Genomic DNA, 22,069 nt, shown 5'->3' with positions numbered 1-22,069 from the left:
GTACGTGTAACACTCTCTATTCCTCTTTATCGGTTTGTGTAAAACATTTCAGCGTATTTTACCGATTTGGCTACATTGAATCATTATTACTCTGGGTTCTTTTCCGTTAATTCACTACCATTAGTTTTATGGTCTGGAATTCCGTTAATTCACTACCAATGATGTTTGTACTTAAATTAGATTAAATTTTGGTTTTCTTTAGCCAATTGTGTTAGTTAATAATAGTAAATACCTGGAATGAAGTGATTTAAATAGCATCTAAAAAAACATTTTACACGCCGTCATATGTTTTATTTATAATTCAAAAGGATACAAATAATCCAAAACTATTGCCTGTAATGAAACCTGCGTTAGTTCTGTCTGAGTTTTTTGTGTGTAATCAGTCATGGCGTTATTGATCTGGGCTTGGACTTTGCAAGCTCGAGTTAATTTTTTTCTAAAAGAGCAAGCAGCGCGAAGCGCTGCGCAGTGGGCAAGCATCACGTGATCTGAGTTTTGAATAGGCAAGCTAGGGTCTTTTGTTACTAAAGTAATAGAGATATTATTTATATACACCGGGGGAAATTTCCGGCAATGTTTCTTTTTTTTGGAATTAACGGAATTCCAGACCATAAAACTAATGGTAGTGAATTAACGGAAAAGAACCTTACTCTGTTTCCTTTTTGTGATTTATGAAAGTGTATTTTCATAAATAGCCTATCTTATATCTTTCAATATTAAAATACTTCATCTTCCGACGTTAAATTTGCCTTTAGTTTGCTTACAATACGGCCAGGCTACTATTAAAATTACTGAGTTTTTTTTAAATTAAAAATCGTATAGGCAGTATATGGAATTTAGGGTATTTTGGGATTTGAGGGCAAAGATTTACTTTTAACAACTAGCTAAATATCATTCAAAGTAAAAGTAGTTCATTGCGTATTGGTTTAGTGTTCTAGTGTATTCGTTATACCACTTGGTGCTGCTAACCTTTGTTAATTTGTTTGCTTTATAAAACGCAAAGCATATTTGAATCTGACGAGTTGAGTTGTTGTTATTTTATTCAATAGATTATAGACATTGACAAACTTACAGAATACCGTTAAAATTCCAGATGAAAGGTTACAGTTGTCTATTTGGATAAAACAATTAAAATATAAAAATAAATCAGCACTCAACTTTTGTTTGTTGTAGTTTATTCTTTTTAACCAAAACTTTCTATCACTATTTCGTCTATTTCTTTGATACAATATCAAATTAGACTAAAAAACCGTCAAATTTTGTTATATACCTTCAAGTTTTTTAATTTGTTTTCTGTAGACCAATGACGATATAAAATAATCTCATACATCATTTTACATTGTTAATGAGTACTAAGAATCAGTTCTACGGCGTCATCAGTGAAACTATCCGAGTCAATCGTCTTATCGCTACGAAGATAACGGGCTTGAAACCGGTCAACTGGGTTTGGAAGTCAAACTTCTGTACTTTTAGATCGTTATTTGTCTAATCTAATGAATGGTAAAAGTTTACAATTTAGGGGCATATTTCAGAGTTTGACCAAATAATTATATAATTAGTTAAGTGACCGAATAAGTTACCAAATCTTAATATTAAATTAACCTCATTAAGGATAAATGTGTACAGATAGTGAAAAAAACAATAATACAATTAATTACGTTAGCTTATCTGCGTTTACTTCATACTATTATAATAATCATACATATTATTAAATCATAAATAATTATTGTGCTTCAAAATATCTTTCATAAAAGTTACAGTAAATGGTTTTGTATATTTTTTATATGTAAGAAGTTACAAAAATAAACATCTAATAGTACACCAGAAATGTTTATTAATATTGTGCTTAAACCATTATTATAAATATGTGTATGTTCTTTAACTGCTGTTCTGTTGTTTATATAGGTATTGTGTTGCAGAAATACTTATATGTTTCACGATCAATACATTTTCAATTACAGATTTAATACTTCTTTACTCAACATCATACAAATTATTGGACTTTTTGACTTATTAATTTTACAGCATTACTAACATAATTGTAATTTAAATAATTTTTTTATGCCTGTGGATGAAACTTGTGAAACGCTATGTGATTGTTGATTGGTAAGTTTTTACCAACTCGTCTGTCTTCAGAGATATGAAAATTACATGTAAATAATGACAATGTTAGTGTGAAGGTGTAATTTTCTACTGTTAGATGTACAGTATTGTGTACGAACTTGTCACAGGTGCCAGGATTCTAGACTAAGTGTTTGGTTGTTGGCCTAGGTTCAGTGAGTCTGTGAAGCAGTCCGGAGAAAGCTTAGAAGAGCCCTATAGGTGAGTCTATAGGAACAACTGGGCTTGGTTTGGGCGTTTCGTCACAGCCATTTGCGTTTTGCGATGCGTTGCGTTAATATGTGATGGCATTGACACTGAAATTGGTGATATCACGCATAGTCACTGCTCTAGCTAAGCGCCTAATACTATCTGCTTTATCTTTCAACCTATTTTGGGCTGAAACTGCAGTTTTTTGTATTACTGTTTTAAGTTCTAACCGACAGACCTTAAAAATTGTAATATATTTGATACCACCTGTAAATAAAATCTAAACATCATGGAAAAGTTAACTTCTAAATTAGTTCAGTAAATTATTATAAATTCAGTCTAAGTCTAATTATACGAAGTTTTAAACTTGTATACTTAAAAAATTATTTTTCAGCCGAATAAAAAAAAGTATATAATGTCTATCCTTTTAAATCCCGCTTATTTTAATTTATAAATAAAGGCATGTTAACACGCCTGCAAATATATATATATATATATATATATATATATATATATATATATGCACACAAGTTCTGTGCGTTTTTAAGTGCCATGAGTTAAAAAAAATCCTTGCCTAAGAAGGGCTTCTAAGACATTATTAGCGACCTTTTACTGTTGCGTTAAATTTGATAGAAGCAACAATTTTTCTGTGGCAAACAAGAAATACTATTGACTCATCGATGTAATGTCATCCCTATCTACGGTTTCAGCCTGCGTGGATTGAAAGAGATCACAAGTGACTGTTGGTTGTGACTTTGCAAGGGAAAGGGTGTTTTGGGAAGGCAAAGATTGGGAATTGCACGGGGAACTAGGGAAAGAAGCACTTTTGGGTTGGGATAAAGGACGTGCAGTGGAACAGTTGTATTTGATAAAAAATGTATATGGATTTTAATTTGCTATTTAGGGAAGTTTAAACTTTTACGGGAATAAAACTTTTAAAATCTGTATTCTTTTATAATATTTACATATGAAATCATTGAAAATAAATTAGTAAATTCCTGTCTGAGGAATAAATAATGTGGATTCTAGTGGTAACGTGAACAAAAATCAACCACTTGCCTTGTTTGAAGGGTACTTATGCGAAATAACCTCTTTTCTTAAAAGCTGCCCGGGTTTTTTCATAAAATTTATTTTTGATAGAGGCATGGGAGGGATAAGGAAATAGTAAATTTATGGATAGTCATGTCTAAAAGGTTTTTTGGGCTCTGTGGGAGTAACTACCTCTGGGTTCAACAAATAAAGAAGGGTTATGAATTGGGAAATAGGGCAGTGCACGGGGAGCCACGCTTGACTAACTGCACTAGGCCAGCCAGCATTGGTGTTGTGTGTAGGCATGGAATCATGGGTACATGTAGATGCATGTTAGACATCAGTCCCTGTACACAACTCAGGGGACTAACACCTATCTCTTTATTTCTTAATATATATGTAAAGGGTAAATTAAGTATATTCACGGTAAAACTGGTAAATATACAACTTTAGACATCAACCTACAACTAGGAAACTACTTTTTGATGCTCTCACGAGGGTGGCCAGAGTGGAATTGGTGAAAATATTAAATTAAGCATAGGTTAAGTTGCACGCCTATTAGATGACACTCATTATGTACAAAATATTAAAATGCTTTCATATTCGTATCCTGGCGTTCCTAAAAACATAACAGCCACTTTACGTTTTTCAATATTGAATATTAAGTGAGGCTTAATATTTGATACAGAGCTTTCAAAAAAGGAGGAAATATTATTTTTTTATTTACTTAGAAATTCAGCTAATATATGTGTTACAATTGAGGTTCTTAAATAAATAATGTTTTAACCTGCAATATTACGTATAAAGCGTAATTTTTAAAACTTTACTTCTCATTTTGGGAACTTTCATATATTATATCTGTTAATTTGCGTTTTTTTTATATATATATATATATAAAATAAAGTCTTATTCAGCAGCCAATATTTGACCATTTAAAACGCCTATCGTTTTCTTCAGAATTGTCAAAAATTCTTATTGTTCTTAAAATTCTTATTCTTATATGACCTTTAAACGATGTGACACTAGAGCTATGATTACGGTGGTGTTTATCCATTTACTCCGCATGAAATTTTCCCTTCAGTAGGTGAAGTAACTAACTGCATAAAAATTATGTTCATAGGTCTTAAGTTGATGTGCGTGCAGTATTGGGTATTTATTAGTTGTATCACTAACACAGTATTATACATATGTTTCATAATTAGTTAACATCTTTCTTGAATATGTGTCACTACAGAATAACTCAAATTTTCAAATGTTTAAAAAAATATTATTAAGGTTGTTATATATTTATATCAGATCCTGTACATTTTTAACATTACAATAAACACTATATCACCATATCATTTTGGAGGTTACCAAATAAGCGAATTGGCGAACAATTAATTGTTATGTATACCATGTTACATGTTAACATGTTCATGACCGACCGCGACGCATGACATTCTCCAAAACTCTGCAAAGTTTGTGTTTAGGGTTCATCTTACACATTATGAATGTGTAATTTTTACCTTGACAAACAAATCAAATATTTTAAATGGAATCAGATTTTCACCTTGGTGTTTTGGTGAAAACGTGTTGCAAATCAGGTTAAATGTAGACTCATTTAGTTCAGAATGAAATGAAAATGGAGATTTTTATCTTAGTAAGGCTCCTAGTGATATCCTTACTGTTAAGAAATGGTAGAATACAGTTTTAGTAATACAATACATAAAAGCGTGCAGTAGCTGTGGCAATAACCGTGGTCTCAGTGCTCCCATTAACTTAGGTATGTTCCTTGGTTTCTCTGCTAGCACATCGCTATTAACTGAATATCCTGTGCAACCTTGTCCTGCCCTTTCATTCTACACAGAATTCGCCTCATGGTTAACAATGGCTGTATATTTAAATGTAATCCATAAATAATTAGCTACCGATTTGAACCAGTCACTTACCCATATTTAGATTTAATTTCGCTTAGTAAGTTTTACACCGGCAATAAAATCTTTATTCCAAATATTTCAATCGACATTTTGGGTTATTGAAGGTTAGCTACTTAGCATTTTGCTGTATTCATAAAGCCCCCGTGATCTCTCTACTTTTTTAAATCGTTTATACTGTAAACGTTATTCAACTTGTAATATAATAAACTTGCCTGATAAACCTTACGTAGGGTTAGCATTGTTACGCATATCGCTTATTTAAAATTACCGTATTGTTACCTTTACTATTTTCTTGTTTGGAATCAAAATCTGTATACGTTTATACTGCATGGTTGTTTACATAAAGAGACAAGTTTCGAATTGCTATAAGGCGTACACTTGTGAACATTGAGTTATATTTATGTCGGACAAAGTAGACTATTGCTAGTTTTTTCGTAAATGCGAGTAGTTAAAGTTTATTTAAAAATTGTTCCCTCTTAAAAGAATGTTACTCACGATAAACTCATATAATATGCATACAGTCGTTACAATTGTTATACCATTCAATTCTGGAATGGGTCGGCCCCCAGGGTTTTCAACGTGTGCACGATCCCGGTATAAATTGTTAAAGAATTGTGTACTGAGTACAGACCTGAAATTTATTGTTAATATCATGGTATTATTAAGGAAAAATCAACTGATCATTCAGTTCTCCCAAGCCTGATAGAGAACACAAGAGGTAACTAGGAAGATGCCTGAACTGTAACAGCATGACACCTCTAAGTCCTCCGTACAAAGAAGGATCCGGAATGATGATGGTGTGTTTTGTTTGCGTGAGTGGAGTGTTTGCTTGGTTTGAAATAGATAAACACGTTTCTTTGTTTGTTTAGTGTTCGCAGAAAAGAAAGAGGTCTGTAGTTTATTAAACCCAATGCAATGTTGATGTCTATTACGAAATATCTCAAGATTAGAAGCTACCTATAAAATATGTTTAACTCAATTTTTTCATTGAGTGGATTTTTTTTTAATCCCTAAGTTTTGTTTCTCCTTTAGAGAACAATCGTAAATTTGTTTTAATGTAAATGCATCCTAAGCCCTTCATCGGGTCTTTTACGAAAGACTCGTACTCAAAAACTGGCACCTTTCATCGGCATGACAGAACTGGATAACCTTTCTGTTGATATTCAACCGACCAACTGCGGATGATGCTGAACTGCAGGTATCTCCATAAAGGTAGGCCTAATATTAAAGGGTATAAATCACTGTTACAATGCATGTTTATAACGGATAATCGGAAGACGGGCTATGGACACAAAGATATGTAAGTCGCTCATCAGTTGAGATAGAGATACTTTTAGAATTATAACACTGAGCATCAGACTATCAAACTGATGTCGAATGTGATCCATCCGTAACAATCAGGTTGATGTAACTCCGTGTAGTACATGTTTTCAAAAGTCTATGGAATATATCTAAGGTAAAAACAGACCACCAGAAACATCGGTAACTGTATAACTTCTCCCTACTCAGGATATACGATTTTTGTTATTTAAATAGCTTTTGTATAAATGGGCTTAAATCCATACACTAGAATATAAACAATGTAAACTTGGATAAAAAGGAGACGGTTCAACTCTCTGGGGCTATGCTAACGTTGTACCTAAAATAAACCACTCATTATTTACACGCTGTGGGTTAATCTGGGAGTTGAGTTTTTCTAGGATCTGATTTGAACAGGGAAGATAATCCTGTACTTTATTTTAGAACTTTAATTCAACCAGAGGTTTATGCCGACTAACGAGCCATAGTTAAACTGAGAGTTAATTTTATCGGTAGCAGCTTCCTGGACGGGGCTGAGTTTGAGAATTTGATAAGTTTAACAGAGTCTAAGATAGGTTAATGATAGGTTAAAGGACAAGAGATTAAGATAACTAGAGGTTTTTAAGTTACCCATTAGGTTTATTGAAACAGAAATAGTTTTTTAATTGACTATTAAATTGAGCGGAGAGTTAAGACGTTATTGGGGACACGTTGTCTGGATTGATACAGAGAAATTCATTAGGAAATTTAAGTCATGAGAGTGATATATATATATATATATATATATATATATATATATATATATATATATATATATATATATATTGAGGAGAGCACAATCTCTTTTATTTTTATTTTGATACTCTACCAGGAAAAATCGCCATTAAGAAGGCCAGTGGCACGTCCCCAAGAAAGAATGTTATCAAACAGAATAAGGACTAGAGTCGGTACCGTGTAAAAGGTGTCTCTTTTCACATAAAAATGTTTCGGTCACAGGCAGGGTTTGAACCTGCTCTACCCCTATTTCAGATCGAAGTCCGACGTATAGACCGTGTGGTGACTGTCACTCATTCATTCATCAGCGTTACCAAGTTACCAGCTTACATAAATTAGACAGGTGTAAAAATGTATAATTTGTTTTGATAATTTTAGGAACTAATAGAAATGTATATTTTATTTTCTTGGAAGTTCCCAAAAAAGTTACTAGAACATCAATAGGTTAGTCGAAAGTTTGTTAGGTTGTTGCTTTATTCAAATATTTTTGGTTTGTCCTGTGGCAAAAGTGAGTCGTACATTAAAGTAAATATTACTGTCTTCCCACAGTTTCCCTATTTATCCCCTATTACTATTTCCCTGGGCGTAGGAGTTACGAGCAACCTAGAAATACGTGCAAATTTTAGAAAGTTGAAATTAGCAGATTTGTCTAGGTCTAACATAAGTGTTTTACAATCCTATCACTTATCCAGTATTAGTAGAGGAGTATATCAACAAATATTCACATTGTTTTCTCGTGAAGCCGCCTTTTCAGTCTTTTATCTCAAGTGACAGTTTTAAAAATTGAAAAAATTCGCTACAGCCTATTTACCTCATCAGGGCCGCAACTGAGATAACTAACTATGATGTACGTGTACGAGTGTTTGGTTTTAAATCTGTAAGGCTAAAACTGGATTTGTAACACAATTTACGATTTGCTATTTTCAACCGTTTCGTTACTGCCCCATTTCTCCCATAAAAATTGGTGACGCTATAGATTTCTTTTTCAAGGGATTTTCACTAGGTTGAAACTCCTAAAAAGTTCAGTTCTTAGACGTGCTAATTTAGCTCTCAATTACAATAATACAAATATTGTTTTGAGTTACAATGCATTTGAATCATCACGCAACGGCATCATTTGGATATACACTCCTCAAAACAATTAAAGGATCACTTTTTTAACAGAATGCACTCGGTTAACGGTTCGAAATTTTCTAATAATTTTTTTTTTAATTTCAAAGTCGGTGTTGAAAGTAAAATACATCGTATATGTTTTTTTTATATGATATTTTATTTTAGGCCTAGAACAGTAAACAAAGTTTAAAACCGCAAAATTAAAACGAAAACAACTCTCTTAATAAAGTACAAATGTAATAAGAAATGGTCTGGTCTTTTGAATCTCACTTTCAATACCTTGTATTGCCACCTCTAGCTGATATAACCGCAAGAACACACGCTGTGGCATGGTTCTGATGAGTCGTCTGAGGCTATCTTGAGGTAACCGCTCCCATTCTTCTCGTAATGCCATTTCCAGCTCATCCAAAGTCCTGGGTTGGTTTGGGCGGCCCCGGATACTTCGTCCTAGTTGGTCCCAGACGTGCTCAATCGGGTTTAGGTCCGGACTGCAGGCTGGCCACTCCAGCAGTGGTATGTTGTGTTCGCCCAGGTACTCACGGACCAATCTTGCTGCATGTGGTCGAGCTCCGTCTTGCATAAATAAAAAATTTTGACCTGCTTGCTCTGCTCTCGGACGAATATGAACGTCTAACACCTCGTCCACATAACGCTGGGCTGTCAAAGTACCGTTTCGGATTATGACAAGGTCTGTACGACCGTCCATTGTTATGCCACCCCACACTAATACTGAGCCCCCGCCAAACGGAACTCTGGGAGCTAGGCAACAGTTAATAAACCGTTCATTTCCTCTTCTCCACACTCGAACGCGGCCGTCATTACCAAAAATTGTAAATTTTGACTCGTCTGAGAACATTACCTTACGCCACTGTCTCAGCTGCCAACGCCTATGATCTCTTGCAAACTGCAATCTGGCTCTCTTATGACGCACAGTCAATCTCGGCACTCGGGCAGGTCTCCTAGATCTCAATCCAGCTTCCCGGAGTCGATTTCTAACAGTCTGATCCGACACACGATTTCCAGTCGCCTGGCTTAGGTCGTTTTGAAGTTCTCTAGCAGTTAAAAATCGATTACGAAGTGCATTAACTCGTAAAAATCTATCTTCTATGTGCGTGGTAGATCTCGAGCGGCCTTGTCCTGGGCGTCTTTGAAGAGTTCCTAGCTCCTGATGTCGGTTCCATAATCTTGAAATTACTGATTGACTCACACCTAAGCGCCTACCCACTTCTCGTTGGGAAACTCCCACTTCTATCAAAGTAACAGCTCTACTGACATCACTCTCAGACAAAAACCGTCTAACACCCGCCATAACAATAAAAACACACAGGCCTAACTATAGAAGTCTAATCCAGACTGAACGAGATCAACTTCTGACAAAACTGAGCCTGAACCTTTCCTTATCTCATTCTTGTTTGGACATGATATCGAAATAATCGCTCTTATCTTTTACTGAATTAGTCAGAAATAAACAAGAATTATTTATCTTTGCTACCAAGAGTGTCCTTTATCAGTGTGCAAAGTTCAAACATTCTTCTGTTATTAATACTTGTTTTACAAGACGCAATAAAAAGTGATCCTTTAATTGTTTTGAGGTGTGTATTACATTTAAAATGTCCGATATTTAATGCACAAGTGACACGTTTCAATTGGCAGCAGATTTTTAGCATTGAATGAAAACCTGACCTCTTCATTATACATATAACGTAGCTATGATAGTAAGGGTTGATTCAATTGAAGTTTGAGTTTACCTCCAGTTCACTTTCCTTTTATTGTAGCGTCAGGTATCTGACGCTGTCTCAGACTTGACTGCTGGAATCTGTAGTCATGTTCGTCTAAAGAGATTCACAGAAAGTCGACGACAAAGAAGCTGTAAACGAAAAATGTACATCGTTTCGACATCACAGACACATGTAAATAGGTGAAGTTGTAGTCTCGTTGTCTCTTTAGGTACACAATTGAGTGCACTATGATGTGATAGACACGATCCCTAAGCACGGTGGAGCAACCGAGTTTTCTACACATTATTTTGAGTTTAGCTCCAGTCGACCTTCCTTTTATTTATATCGTGCTTAGAGATCGTCTTTATCACATCGTAGTGCAATACGTTGTGTACTTGATGAGACAATGAGACTACCACTTCACCTATTTGTAAATTTCCCTGATGTCGAAACGATGTAAATGTTTCGTTTTGAGCTTCTTCGTCGTCGACTTTCTTCGGATCTCTTCAGACGAACATGACTCCAGATTCCAGGAGTCAAGTCTGAGACAGCGCCAGATACCAGACGCTGCAATAAAATGAGAGTGAACTGGAGCTAATCTCAAATTCAATCTCTTCGTTATGTCTTTCATAGGCTGGCATAATCAAATACATTATTAGAGAAATGGTGGAGAGAATGGTTACTTCCTTTTAGTCGCCGTTACATAGTATAAAGGTTCGTCCAAAATTTAGTTGGAAATCAATCCTAACAGACATGAGAGACAATGCAGTACCATTGTGAAGTATTTATTTAGATAAAAGATAAATGTATGTTATTGCACTTAATAGCGTGAGAATGTTTCTACCAACAGTACATAAATACTCACCGGCATAAACACCGTACCCTTAAACAGGCACACACTCACGCGTCCGTCTGCACGCAAGGTTTAGGTGAGTCCCTGCCCTTAGTGTATAGTAAACAGCTTGTTACGTAACCTACATTAGGGCAATGAGTTAATATTTATAACTTGTGACTCATGATGATAATTTAGTTTGGTAAAGTTCGTGTTGCTTACTAGACTGACGTTCTAGTATTAGCACTGTAAAAGGTCACAAAGTAGTCAGAAAAGTCGTAAGAAACTGTACGAAACCTTTACACCTACCAATATTTTAATTCTCCTTCTATGGTTTAACATTGTTGAAATAACATTAAAATATTGTAAAAATAAAAAAAAGTAATTCATAGGCTATATTTTTCTAAAAATACCTGTTTGCTTAAAGCATATCCACTTCAATCGGCTTTAAATGACTAAACTCTTTTTAGTCAAGTAGTTTTCAATTTGACGATAATTAAAATGGTGTTTTTTTCGGTGATGGCAATGTAATCTTTAATCTGTGTTTATAAGATTAACATTCGTAATGAGATGGCAACTTTTAAATTTAAATTTTGGTAGCAAAATCATATGAATTCCATGTGGTTCTTTCGGTTTTCGTATTTTATTTCTGATGGCCAACGCCAACGCACTTAATTTACGCACGACGCTAAGCCCCCACGTATTGTCAGTTCATTTTTTGTTCATCAAAAACGAAAAAGAAACCTGTGTGAATACACAATTCAACATGAACGTTTTGAACACATACACATATAAAATGTAACCATGTAATCAAAAACTTAAAAGTACATATGTAAAAAGTATCCGTATGTTTTTATATTTCATGTAAATACTATAAATCTTCATTCAACAATACATATATAGCAGACATATATAACAGTACAAATATTTGATTCGTTTGACTGTGGTCGATGTCAAATTTTCATATTTGTCCTGTTTGTAAAAGTGATGCGCAATAGGTAATTAATGTCAATGTTAATAGTAATGTAATGTAATTCGAAGAAAACACACTAATTCTAATTTTCTAAGTGAATTCCCATAAAAGTTATATAATTTTAGCAATTTTTAGTTTATTAATCAGTTCTTCATATTCTGTTAGTAACGCCCATATCTTAAATTTGAATGATATTTTAACTACTAAAGTACTAATGCAAAAGAAAATAAGTTTTACAATTGTTTAAACGAGATTGAAAAGTATTTCTAGTTCCCGAACGGTTTGAAAGTAATGACTCCGTATATTAGTGCTGGACATCACTGAAGGTTGCATTGTGATCGATGAAAAAAGTCCCTGGAGATAGTGCCTATCATATAACAGAATAAAATTCTAGAGAGTCTGAACACAAGTGCACGAGAGATCTATCAAACATTATAATAGATTATGCATAAATGCATTTCTATATTTAAAAAGTTTGAGTTCCAAGCCCGGCTGACCAGTTGCAAGCCCCGTTATCTTTACAGCGATAAGACGTTTGACTCGGATAGTTTCACTGATAACGACCGTGAAACTGATTCTTAATAGTCATTAACAACGTCGAATAATGAGTGACGTGAATAGAAGTTGTAATTACTTCGAAGTAGTAACGTTTTCTCAGAATGAGAATAATAATCTGCTCCCGCTGGGTAATAACTTTGTATTAAGTACGGTCAAAGGTTATTAGTACTTCGGGCCGTCCGGAATAGGCAAAGCATTTACGACCCAAGTATTGATTACCCTATAGTATGAACTACACTTGTATCTTTCCTTTTGATATTGTATGCGTACTCGCTGCGTGATGGACCATAAGACTGAACGTTTTGTGCATATCTGATAAAATTTTTTATGCACATTTTGATAAAATTAAAATTAAATTACTTATGAACATAACATAAATTGTTTGTAAAATAGTATTACGATTGTTTGAACAAGATTTGAAAGTATCCAAACGGTTTGAAAGTCTCGGTCCATCAGTTCTGGGCATCACTGAAGGTTGCGTTGCAACGAACGAAAAACGTCCCTGACGCAATCACGTAGGTATTACAACAGTACAAATACAGAAAACTTCTATCTAGTACGATTTTAGATCCCACATTTCTCTTTAAGTTTTTATTCTGTAACAAACACAGAAAAGTCTTGGCTGTTGGATATTTTTTAAGTTTCGTATCACGATTCTGAGAATTGTATATCCCTTTTGGAACTTGGGGAAATCAGCATTTCAGCAGTCGGGGAATTTATTTCCTGTGAATGAGCTGTCAGGATCCGCTGTGAATAACTTACACCGGCTAATCAACTCCAGCGGCCAACTTTCTTCATTTGTGAACCTTTTCCTGAATACTGCCGACTCTGTGACAGTTATATAAGTTGTCTAGCCGAGGTCACAGACTAAACAGTTGGAGTTTTAGGTCAGTGAGAGAATTTACGTGTACATTTCTTTTGGGTAATGAATAATATCTCTCGTACACATACTAAAAAGTGAGGTATTATATTAGATTATTACAATTGTCACTACCAAAATTCCCTTATACAATGTTTGTAATATTGTCTAATATATACGAGGTTATCTCTTTTGAAAAGTTTTTCAAAAAAAACTTTACATCCCATTCATATCCAACATATGAAATTACACATTCAGTTCTTTTTTGCATAATTTCATTTTTTTAAATCGGTCAAAATTATGTCCAGCTGTTCAACACTCTACTCCATCTCTATGTTGCGATTCTTAAGCTTAACAGGTCTGTAATTAAAGAGAACCGTGTCGGTATAAATCAAGTTTGACCTGAGAGTAGAGGGAGTTGGGGATCGCCCTGCATGGCTCATCATTCATCAGGCTTTCTTAATTGATATTTGACAGACATAATTTCATAATACTGTGTTAATTGATATTTGACTGACATAAGTCCATCAAACTTTGTTACGTGATATTTGACTGACATAACTACAGTTTATAAATAACACTGACGCACAACATACGAGACTCTTCCTCGCAAACCGTTATCGAACTAGGACAGAAATGTGTGTTTGATGCCTATCCGTATGTGTGCAATCGCCCTATACGGATCTTTTCTTACTGTAATGATTGTAGGATATGAGACAGAAAAATTAGCTTCACCCGTTCCTCCATATGCAAAATATATAGGTGTACAACAAATTTAATATCAAGATCTAATTTTTATCGATTGAAAAATAGTTAAAATTTGTTTTTTATTTCATGTAACAATTCACATATCGTGCACAAACATAAATGTATCCACCTGTGCGATTCACTATAACAGGGAATATTAATAATTCCACGCCTTTATTTCAAAATCGTGATGTTTTTGTTATTGTATTTTGTTGTTTCACTTTAGTTAAATTACTTATTAAACTAGTTTTTATAATATTAAATTTACTGGTCCGGCGGATTTTGATGTTCCGCCTCTCCCTTCCCCCAAACGATGACAAAATTTTAATTTACTTATCCTTCATATTTGGTATTATATATCTATATTTTAATGGAAGTAACTAGGCTGAAATCGGTTTTGACATTGCATCAAGTCAATACGCTGATTAAAGTTAACGAAATCTGCCAGTTACCAGGAATTGTTTTAAGAGGCAAGTCTGTTGGCTCTAACTTCACATTTAACTTTGACAGTTCAGTTTGTTTTAAGCCTAACTTCGGAAATGGCAAAAAGTGTAGGTATATTCGCAAGAAGAAGTTTTGTAGGTCCCGAACCTTACAACCACCACCAAAATACTCGTAAGCTACATCCATCGGTAGTCCCAAGTAATGCCAGTAGATCGTAATGCCAAGTAAGTTCGTGTTAATGGGAACAAGACCATTTGAATCATAACATGCCGTTTTGAAGTTTTTACTATCAATCAAGTGATGCCGTTTTCTGTATTATAATTCACATCAGATAGGGGTTTTAACAGTTTAGAGTTATACCACTTCTTTTGTAACATATGTTTGATATTACAAAGATGTTTAGAGTAAGAGTAAGTTGAAGTGAAAACACGATCGCATTAACAGAAGGTGCGGCAAAGACTGTCATTGTAGCCCTTGTGTTCACGCTCTATTATTTTGTCCCTTCTCAGATAGAATGTTTACATGAGCATTTGAATTTGAATAATTTACCGTCTCTAATATAAAACGGGTCAAATAGTATTGACTTTAAACATAGCAATCGTGATTTTTCCACTTGATGTTCCCTTCTCACAGAGAAATAATTAGTTGTTTTATTTCCATAAGTATTTGTAATTGACGTAAGGCCTTTAGTCTATAAATTATGGCTTTTAATTTTTAAATGGTGATTTTTCGCACTTTGGATAAACCGACTCACAGTTTTCCAGAAACTTTAATTATCATTTTGTGTTACCGGAAAGGTCTTGAGTCAGATTAAACCACCATATTTGAACAATATTAGTAGTTCCAAAATATTACTTAAATCACTTTTCTTAAATGTCCACCGGTAAAATTATCTTTCTCGGAAAATATTAAACAGTTGTTAAATACGTTTAGCATGTTAATCACTCACATGTCATCTCATCACGTGACCTTCGCAAATAATACATTCCCTGTTTTGAAGTGCGGAATTTTGTACACTTGAGTAAAAATTATTACCAAGAAGTTATTTAAAAAATGTCTCAGTCCAAAGCCTATAGTACTTTAAAGTTTACCATTCGCAGGGATGGCGGAATTTCACTCACTCAACAACTTTCACAAAATCTCCCTAATAATGGGAGAATAGAGGGTATAATAAAGCCAGAAATGCTCGATAAGGAGAAGTTTTAACACTTACGCAATCTAACTGTTGCCTGTAAGATTGCTGTGTGATTTATCGGTAATTGCTGATGTGTGAAAATTACACACATTTCAACAGATCTCGCCACACGGGCGTGGCTTAAAACCAAAATATCCCGTAATGGCCCACATACGTGTTCACAGAATAATGTGTTTGTATCTTTTCTTCATGATCAATTGCGTCACTGGTGGGTATATTCTCTGCCAGAAGATTATTCATGTATGCTAGTATCTCACTTTCTACGATATTTAATGTACTTAAACTAGAATCACGAGTTGTAACCTCATGAATTCTCTCGAGTAAATGGTTTATTGTCTAACTGATACCAGGACGTGTTCCACTGGCCTTAGAAGCTACTAAAAATTAATAATATCTGAGAAACTCCTAAAATCAAGTAGGAAACTAAAAATCTTGCGCGGACATTCCCATTACTCTATAGTTACTCGCTAACTCAATGTAGGTCTCTCTTCGATCGTCATTGTCATATTACTTACCCCTTCAAATCTAATTTAATCTAAATTCCTCTTCTGCGATGATATTTTAACACGGCTACTAATTACCGGATGCTAATGAGCCATACAGCTTTGCAACAATTCGTGTTGCCTTGGTTCTCACACATACTGTACACATCAATTGCAGGCCTCCGAAAATGTAATGAAAATTCAAATAATACTTGAAACAAGTACCATGAAGCGTTGCACGGATATGAATATCTCGTTATTGTATGAATATTCATCGTTGGATCTGACCTCTGGGCATTTGACTAATGAGTTAAACCTTTCAATGGCAACTACCGAATTTTGCATAGACGTGTTCTTACTTACAGGTAGAGGAGAGAGAGTGTTCACTTTCCTACTGTACTGCATGTCCTCAACGCATAAATTTAGTCATTTACGTTTGTGTGTAATACAGGAATGACAATGACAGTAACATCATCCTCGGGAATTTGTAGAAAGGCTTTCTTGTTGTTACGCTGTGCAAGAAGTAATACGAAACAGTAGATAACAAATCGATTTTATCGATACTACAAAAATATCATATCATAACTTAGAATATTTGACACTGACAAAATAATATGATTACATAAAAATGTTAATTGTAATAAATTAAAACACTTTATATCATGAATAAGAAAACACATGACTCAAAAGTGCCCGTGTTTGGGAATGAGTCAGCATGCGCATCGGATTTTTAAGCCAAGATTTGATTTACTTTCTCGTAATTAATACCACGTAATTTTCACATTTCAACTTAATTATGGTTGAAATCTGTCTGGAAATGAAAATGAAATGAAAAATGTCTTTATTTACAGAGGCGAAGTTAGGACTTAAAAGTCCTCTCTACCACTTAACCTCCTCCTCTCTACCACTTAACCATAAGTGTTGTCTGCATGATTTATCTGAAGGCTTAAAATGTTTGTGATTGTTTCGTAATTTTTACTATATCAAGTAATTTTTTCTAATTTCTCTATTCTTATTACGACTCAGTCGAGTTCTAAAATTTTCACGTATATGAATCGCAGAAACACTGACAAGCACACACATAAAACTGACATTTCCCATTATATGCTGTTTTTGCCATTTAATGAATTTCAAGAATTTACATATAATTAAAAGACTACTTTGTAGTGATTCCAAATGACATGAAAATGGAAGAATCCTTCAGTTGTTAAAGCACATAGACACATGTGCACAGACGCACACACGATCCTGTATAAACCAACCGCATGTTTGGTTTAAGGTTGGTTGGTTTGGTCTATAAAGAAACAATTTTTTGGTATCAGACTAGTTTAAAATCAACCAATTAAATTAAATTAAATTGACCATTGCTATTTATTTTCTAATTTACATAGCCTGCAAAAAATACATTTTCTTCTGTAAAAACAAATGCACGAACAAAAAGTGGTTTTGGTAGTAATCAATACACAAGTTACTGATGACATTTATACCGGGGTTAAGAAACTGGCAAATTTGTTGCCATCTTGAAACTGAGTCAATTTTCTAGTTTTCAAATTTCATATTTAACAATATTTGTCAAAATGCAATACATTTGAAAATCTGTTTTCACGATAGTTTCATCGAGTTTAAATTACACCCAAAATATTTTTGTTGCCACCTTCGTACAATCCCACATAACATACAATATTAGTTAGCGTTAAAGTCAGTATAACATTTTGATATTTTAGATATTAAACTGAATTTACATTGTATTTGAATGTAAATTGAGTAAAATTCCAGATACACATGTCACATTGTTTTGTGGTAATAACATTTAATACAATTTAACTCTTTATTTTAATTTGTTATGAGTTTGCCACCGTTTCTAGATTATAACAATGTTTAGTATTAATTCTACTGGGACAGGACCGACGATTTCCTCAAAGTGAGTGAGGATATAGGTCACGTTAAATCCTGAGTTTATCGTTTACTGAAAACAATCTGGTTAACCCGAAGTGGGGATAAGCAGTGAATGTGCTCGTCGTTTATTCAACCGATTCCCAAAACCGTGTTGATTGTCACTGTTCTCTAGAGAGGTGTGCGCAAAGGGTTAGTGGAAATAACTTTAGCTCACTTTATTAAAGCAACAAAGAAGGAAAAGTGACTTTCTCTGGAAGGAAGGTGATACACGTCGGGTTCCTCAAACGGTTACCTTGTTCAGTAAGGAAGATTGTGGTATAAAACAGATATTTGTGAAACAATGCCCTTTCTTCCCATATACCTGTCTCTTTATTGCCTCCCTTATTCCTGTCTCAAAAGTTACATGAAAATAATTTGATTTGTAATAGGCTAACAAACTTTCCTTCAATATTCCCAAAACATCCGTACTCAATTTTCACTTTATTAGAAACTTTAGAGAGTAACTTGTAATTTTACCAAAATAAACTAACTTCCTCAACAGATTGTAAATTTCATGTTGTTGTTTTGGCTGACAATCTGGGATGGTAAAAGCACGTTAGTCATTTAAATGGGAAACTAAATTCTGCATGTTTACGCTACTCATAAAATTCGAGATTTGATGGATTTAAGAACAGCAAAAACTGTTTATCTTGGCTATTTTGAATCTGAAATGTTACATGGAATTGTTTGCTAGTCCAGCTATTCAACATTTATTGAACAGGTTATCAAAACTAAAACAAGAGCCGTATTCTAGGAAATTTAAAATTTAATCAATCTTGTAGGGGCCATTTTTTAATCTTCAAATTTTGACAGTGAGAAGTATTTTTACGCAATGAAAGCCCTAACTCAAACTTAATCACTTAATCTTCTATCATAACTACACAACACATAATAGTCATTCTCTACCTTTGCCTATTCACAGAACAACGCATTTTAAACTTTCTCTTATGACAACAGTCAGCATTTATTTAATAAACTACCTTTAGCGTGGAGGGGGATTCCTGCATTAAAGGTTTTCAAAAAAACTATTAAAGAATATATGCTTCAAACTGAGAATTGTACTTTTGTCCCAAATCGCAAGAAAATAATTAAGATGTGAAATATAATACTTCACCAAGTTTTAGCTACTTTACTAGTGTTTAATTTGTGTGTTTTTTTGTTTTTTTTTTTTTTTTTTTTTTGTTATTGAGTGTTTTCATATTTTTATGAGCTTTGTGACAGTGCAATTGGACAGTTCTATTTTGGACTAAATCAGTGATTTCAATCATTTAATTTCAAACAGGAAATATATTAATCTTTATATCTATTCTAAAATCATATAGGGGAAGAGCATTTAAAAGCATTGTTGAATATGAAAGATTAATATATTTCCTCTTGCGTATGAAAGAACTCTTCAATTAATTTTCAATTCAATTCTCTTCAATTAATCATAAAACTAACAATCTTCGGATTTTTTCCGATTTCTATTCTCTTTTAAAGGAAGCAAAGAGTCAAAGAAATGCAAATAAAATATTAGAATTGTGGTTTTCTCTCGAGGAAATTATTATGTCTCCCAAATATTAGCTTTATTCAATATTGAATAATATGTTAAAATCCCAAATTCCTTGAAAAGAATCGATATACATTTACTAATTGTAAAATTAACAGTCCGTTCAACTATTTCAATGTCCCTAACCATTTTGAACCTACCATATGCTTACTTACGAGAAACAATACAAGTGATTTTATTTTTCTGAGTGGACGATAGAAATATAATATTAAAATAAGAGAAAATTCTCAAATAGTTAAACCATGAAAATAAGATAAAAAAAAAGATATCTAATAAGATAAAATAAGATTTCTAGAATATTCTTAGAATTTGAGACGACCACAAATTTAGTTGGTAGTATCGTTTTTTTAGTTGATCGTAATATGGAAATTTAATAGTTTTTATTGATACAATGTTAAAATCCATTTTGTTGGAGGGTAAAAATTATTAAAACTTAAATTAAAAGTTGCTTATTTTAGAGGAAGTCATATTAAAATATTCTCGATATGTTATGATTGGTGTAATTTTAATGTATTTTTCACATCAATATTATTTATTTACAAAAACAAATAATGTACACATTTTAATAAATGTAACTATTTATTAATACACCGTGTTTCAACGTACTTAAAAAGTTGTATATATAGAACACAGTAGTGCAAATTTTCCTTACAATTGATATAAAAAAATGTAAATTCAAAGATGAAATTTAGATTTTAATCAAATCAATATTATCAATTATTATAAAACTAACGAAAAAAACACTAAAACACTAAGTTAAAGATCTCTTACGTTTATTATTGTTTAGTAAAAGTATTTTAATTTATGTTTTGGTTACTATTACATTTTGCCACATATAAAGTGTTCCTTTGGAACTAATAAAACTAATTAAAAAAATAGCTATCATATTTTTTACATAATGTACACTAGGGTACAAACGTGTGTTTTCGCGTAGCAATTAACATAAAATAAGAAAAAATTCTCAAATAGTTAAACCCAGTAGTTATAAAATAGATTTTTTTTGTTCAATTCTCTTTTTCAATTAGGTTCACATTCTCACTACCTGAGCACATATAGAGTTGTTAGTTATTAAGTTGGGAAAATCTAATAATTGTTTATAGGAACTTTTTTTAATTTTTAAACACTGTAAAAGCATATTATCAGTATTTTTTAACCATGTTCTTAATAAAACTGCAAAACTAATGAGCTGGAAAAAATATTGAATTAAATTGGTGATATTAAAACTATCATGGTATTCAAGAATAAAATATGCAATTTAATGTTGGAATATTTACCCTAATACTCCTTTGAGTATGCCCAAGACTTGGACTGGATTTAAAAATTTGGCTATATAGGTCCAAAATGAAAACTTTTCAAGTATCCACTCGTTAAATGTATACAAAGGGTCTTTAAATTGTAATTTTAAGACCTGGACTGGATTTGAAAATTTGCCTATCTAATTAAATAATTAGACCTAAATGAAAAGTAGTTCAATTATCCACTCTTGAAATGTATACAAAGGCTGTTTCAACTATAAGTGTAATATAAGAATTTTTTGTCCTGAAATATAGAAATTAAAACCTGTATTTGTGTCAGAAATTGTGGAACGTGAAACGGGTGCCATTCAACGCGAACAATGGGCGTTCCCACAGGGATTTGCATATCGCTGATATTTTTTGAAGACCCCAAAAAATCTGTTGTTTAAAAAGCAAATATGAAGGCACTGAAATGACATAATATATGATACTTATTAACAAAACATATGTGATTTAACTTGTTATTATTAAATATTTCAGTTAAAAGCATATACTCCTAGTTTTTACGATAAAATGGTACTTATTAATTAAACACTGTTTTACTCTATAGATCTCTATCTCTATATCTCTATATCGGAATTGTATTATAGAGATAATATCTCTATAATACAATTCCTAATGTAATGAGTGAAGGTTATAATGAAAAACAACAAAATTCCGACCCCTTTTTATTGTTATTAGTTTTTCTTCCTGCCCAGGAACATTTTTAATAAGAATCTAGATCAACTCCATTTAAACTCAAGTTCAAAATTACTGAGGTTGTACACTAAATGTCTTCGTCTTAAGGGGAAATACTACACTACCCACATATTTTCATTATAAGCAGGTGAAAACAAGTCAATCGGTATTCGCTATGGCATTAGTAGTGGCGCCAAACATTAAACTCTCTATAGCGGGTTCACAAACATGGCACATAAAAGTCCAGATATTTCAGTGACATTCAGATTGACTCAGATGTTATTGACCCTGAAAAAGTTTTCAGAGCTCAGATTCCACATTCCTAGCATTAGAATGCTGTTAGTTGTAGACCTCCCAGAA

The 22,069-nt window shown here is 33.2% G+C and overlaps 1 protein-coding gene across 1 annotated transcript in view; it reads left to right on the top strand.

Annotated features, from left to right (window-relative positions):
• Positions 1 to 22,069, top strand: part of LOC124368875 (calcium/calmodulin-dependent protein kinase type 1-like) — a 385,883-nt gene that overhangs the window by 257,960 nt on the left and 105,854 nt on the right. The window contains 1 exon segment of the mRNA XM_046826348.1: positions 2,272 to 2,322. Coding sequence (XP_046682304.1) covers positions 2,272 to 2,322 — 51 coding nt within the window.

This window comes from Homalodisca vitripennis, chromosome X (genome assembly GCF_021130785.1).
Source record: "Homalodisca vitripennis isolate AUS2020 chromosome X, UT_GWSS_2.1, whole genome shotgun sequence".
Classification (NCBI taxonomy): domain Eukaryota; kingdom Metazoa; phylum Arthropoda; class Insecta; order Hemiptera; family Cicadellidae; genus Homalodisca; species Homalodisca vitripennis.
Note: the sequence above shows the minus strand (reverse complement) of the source record. Positions and strands in the feature narration are given on the sequence as shown.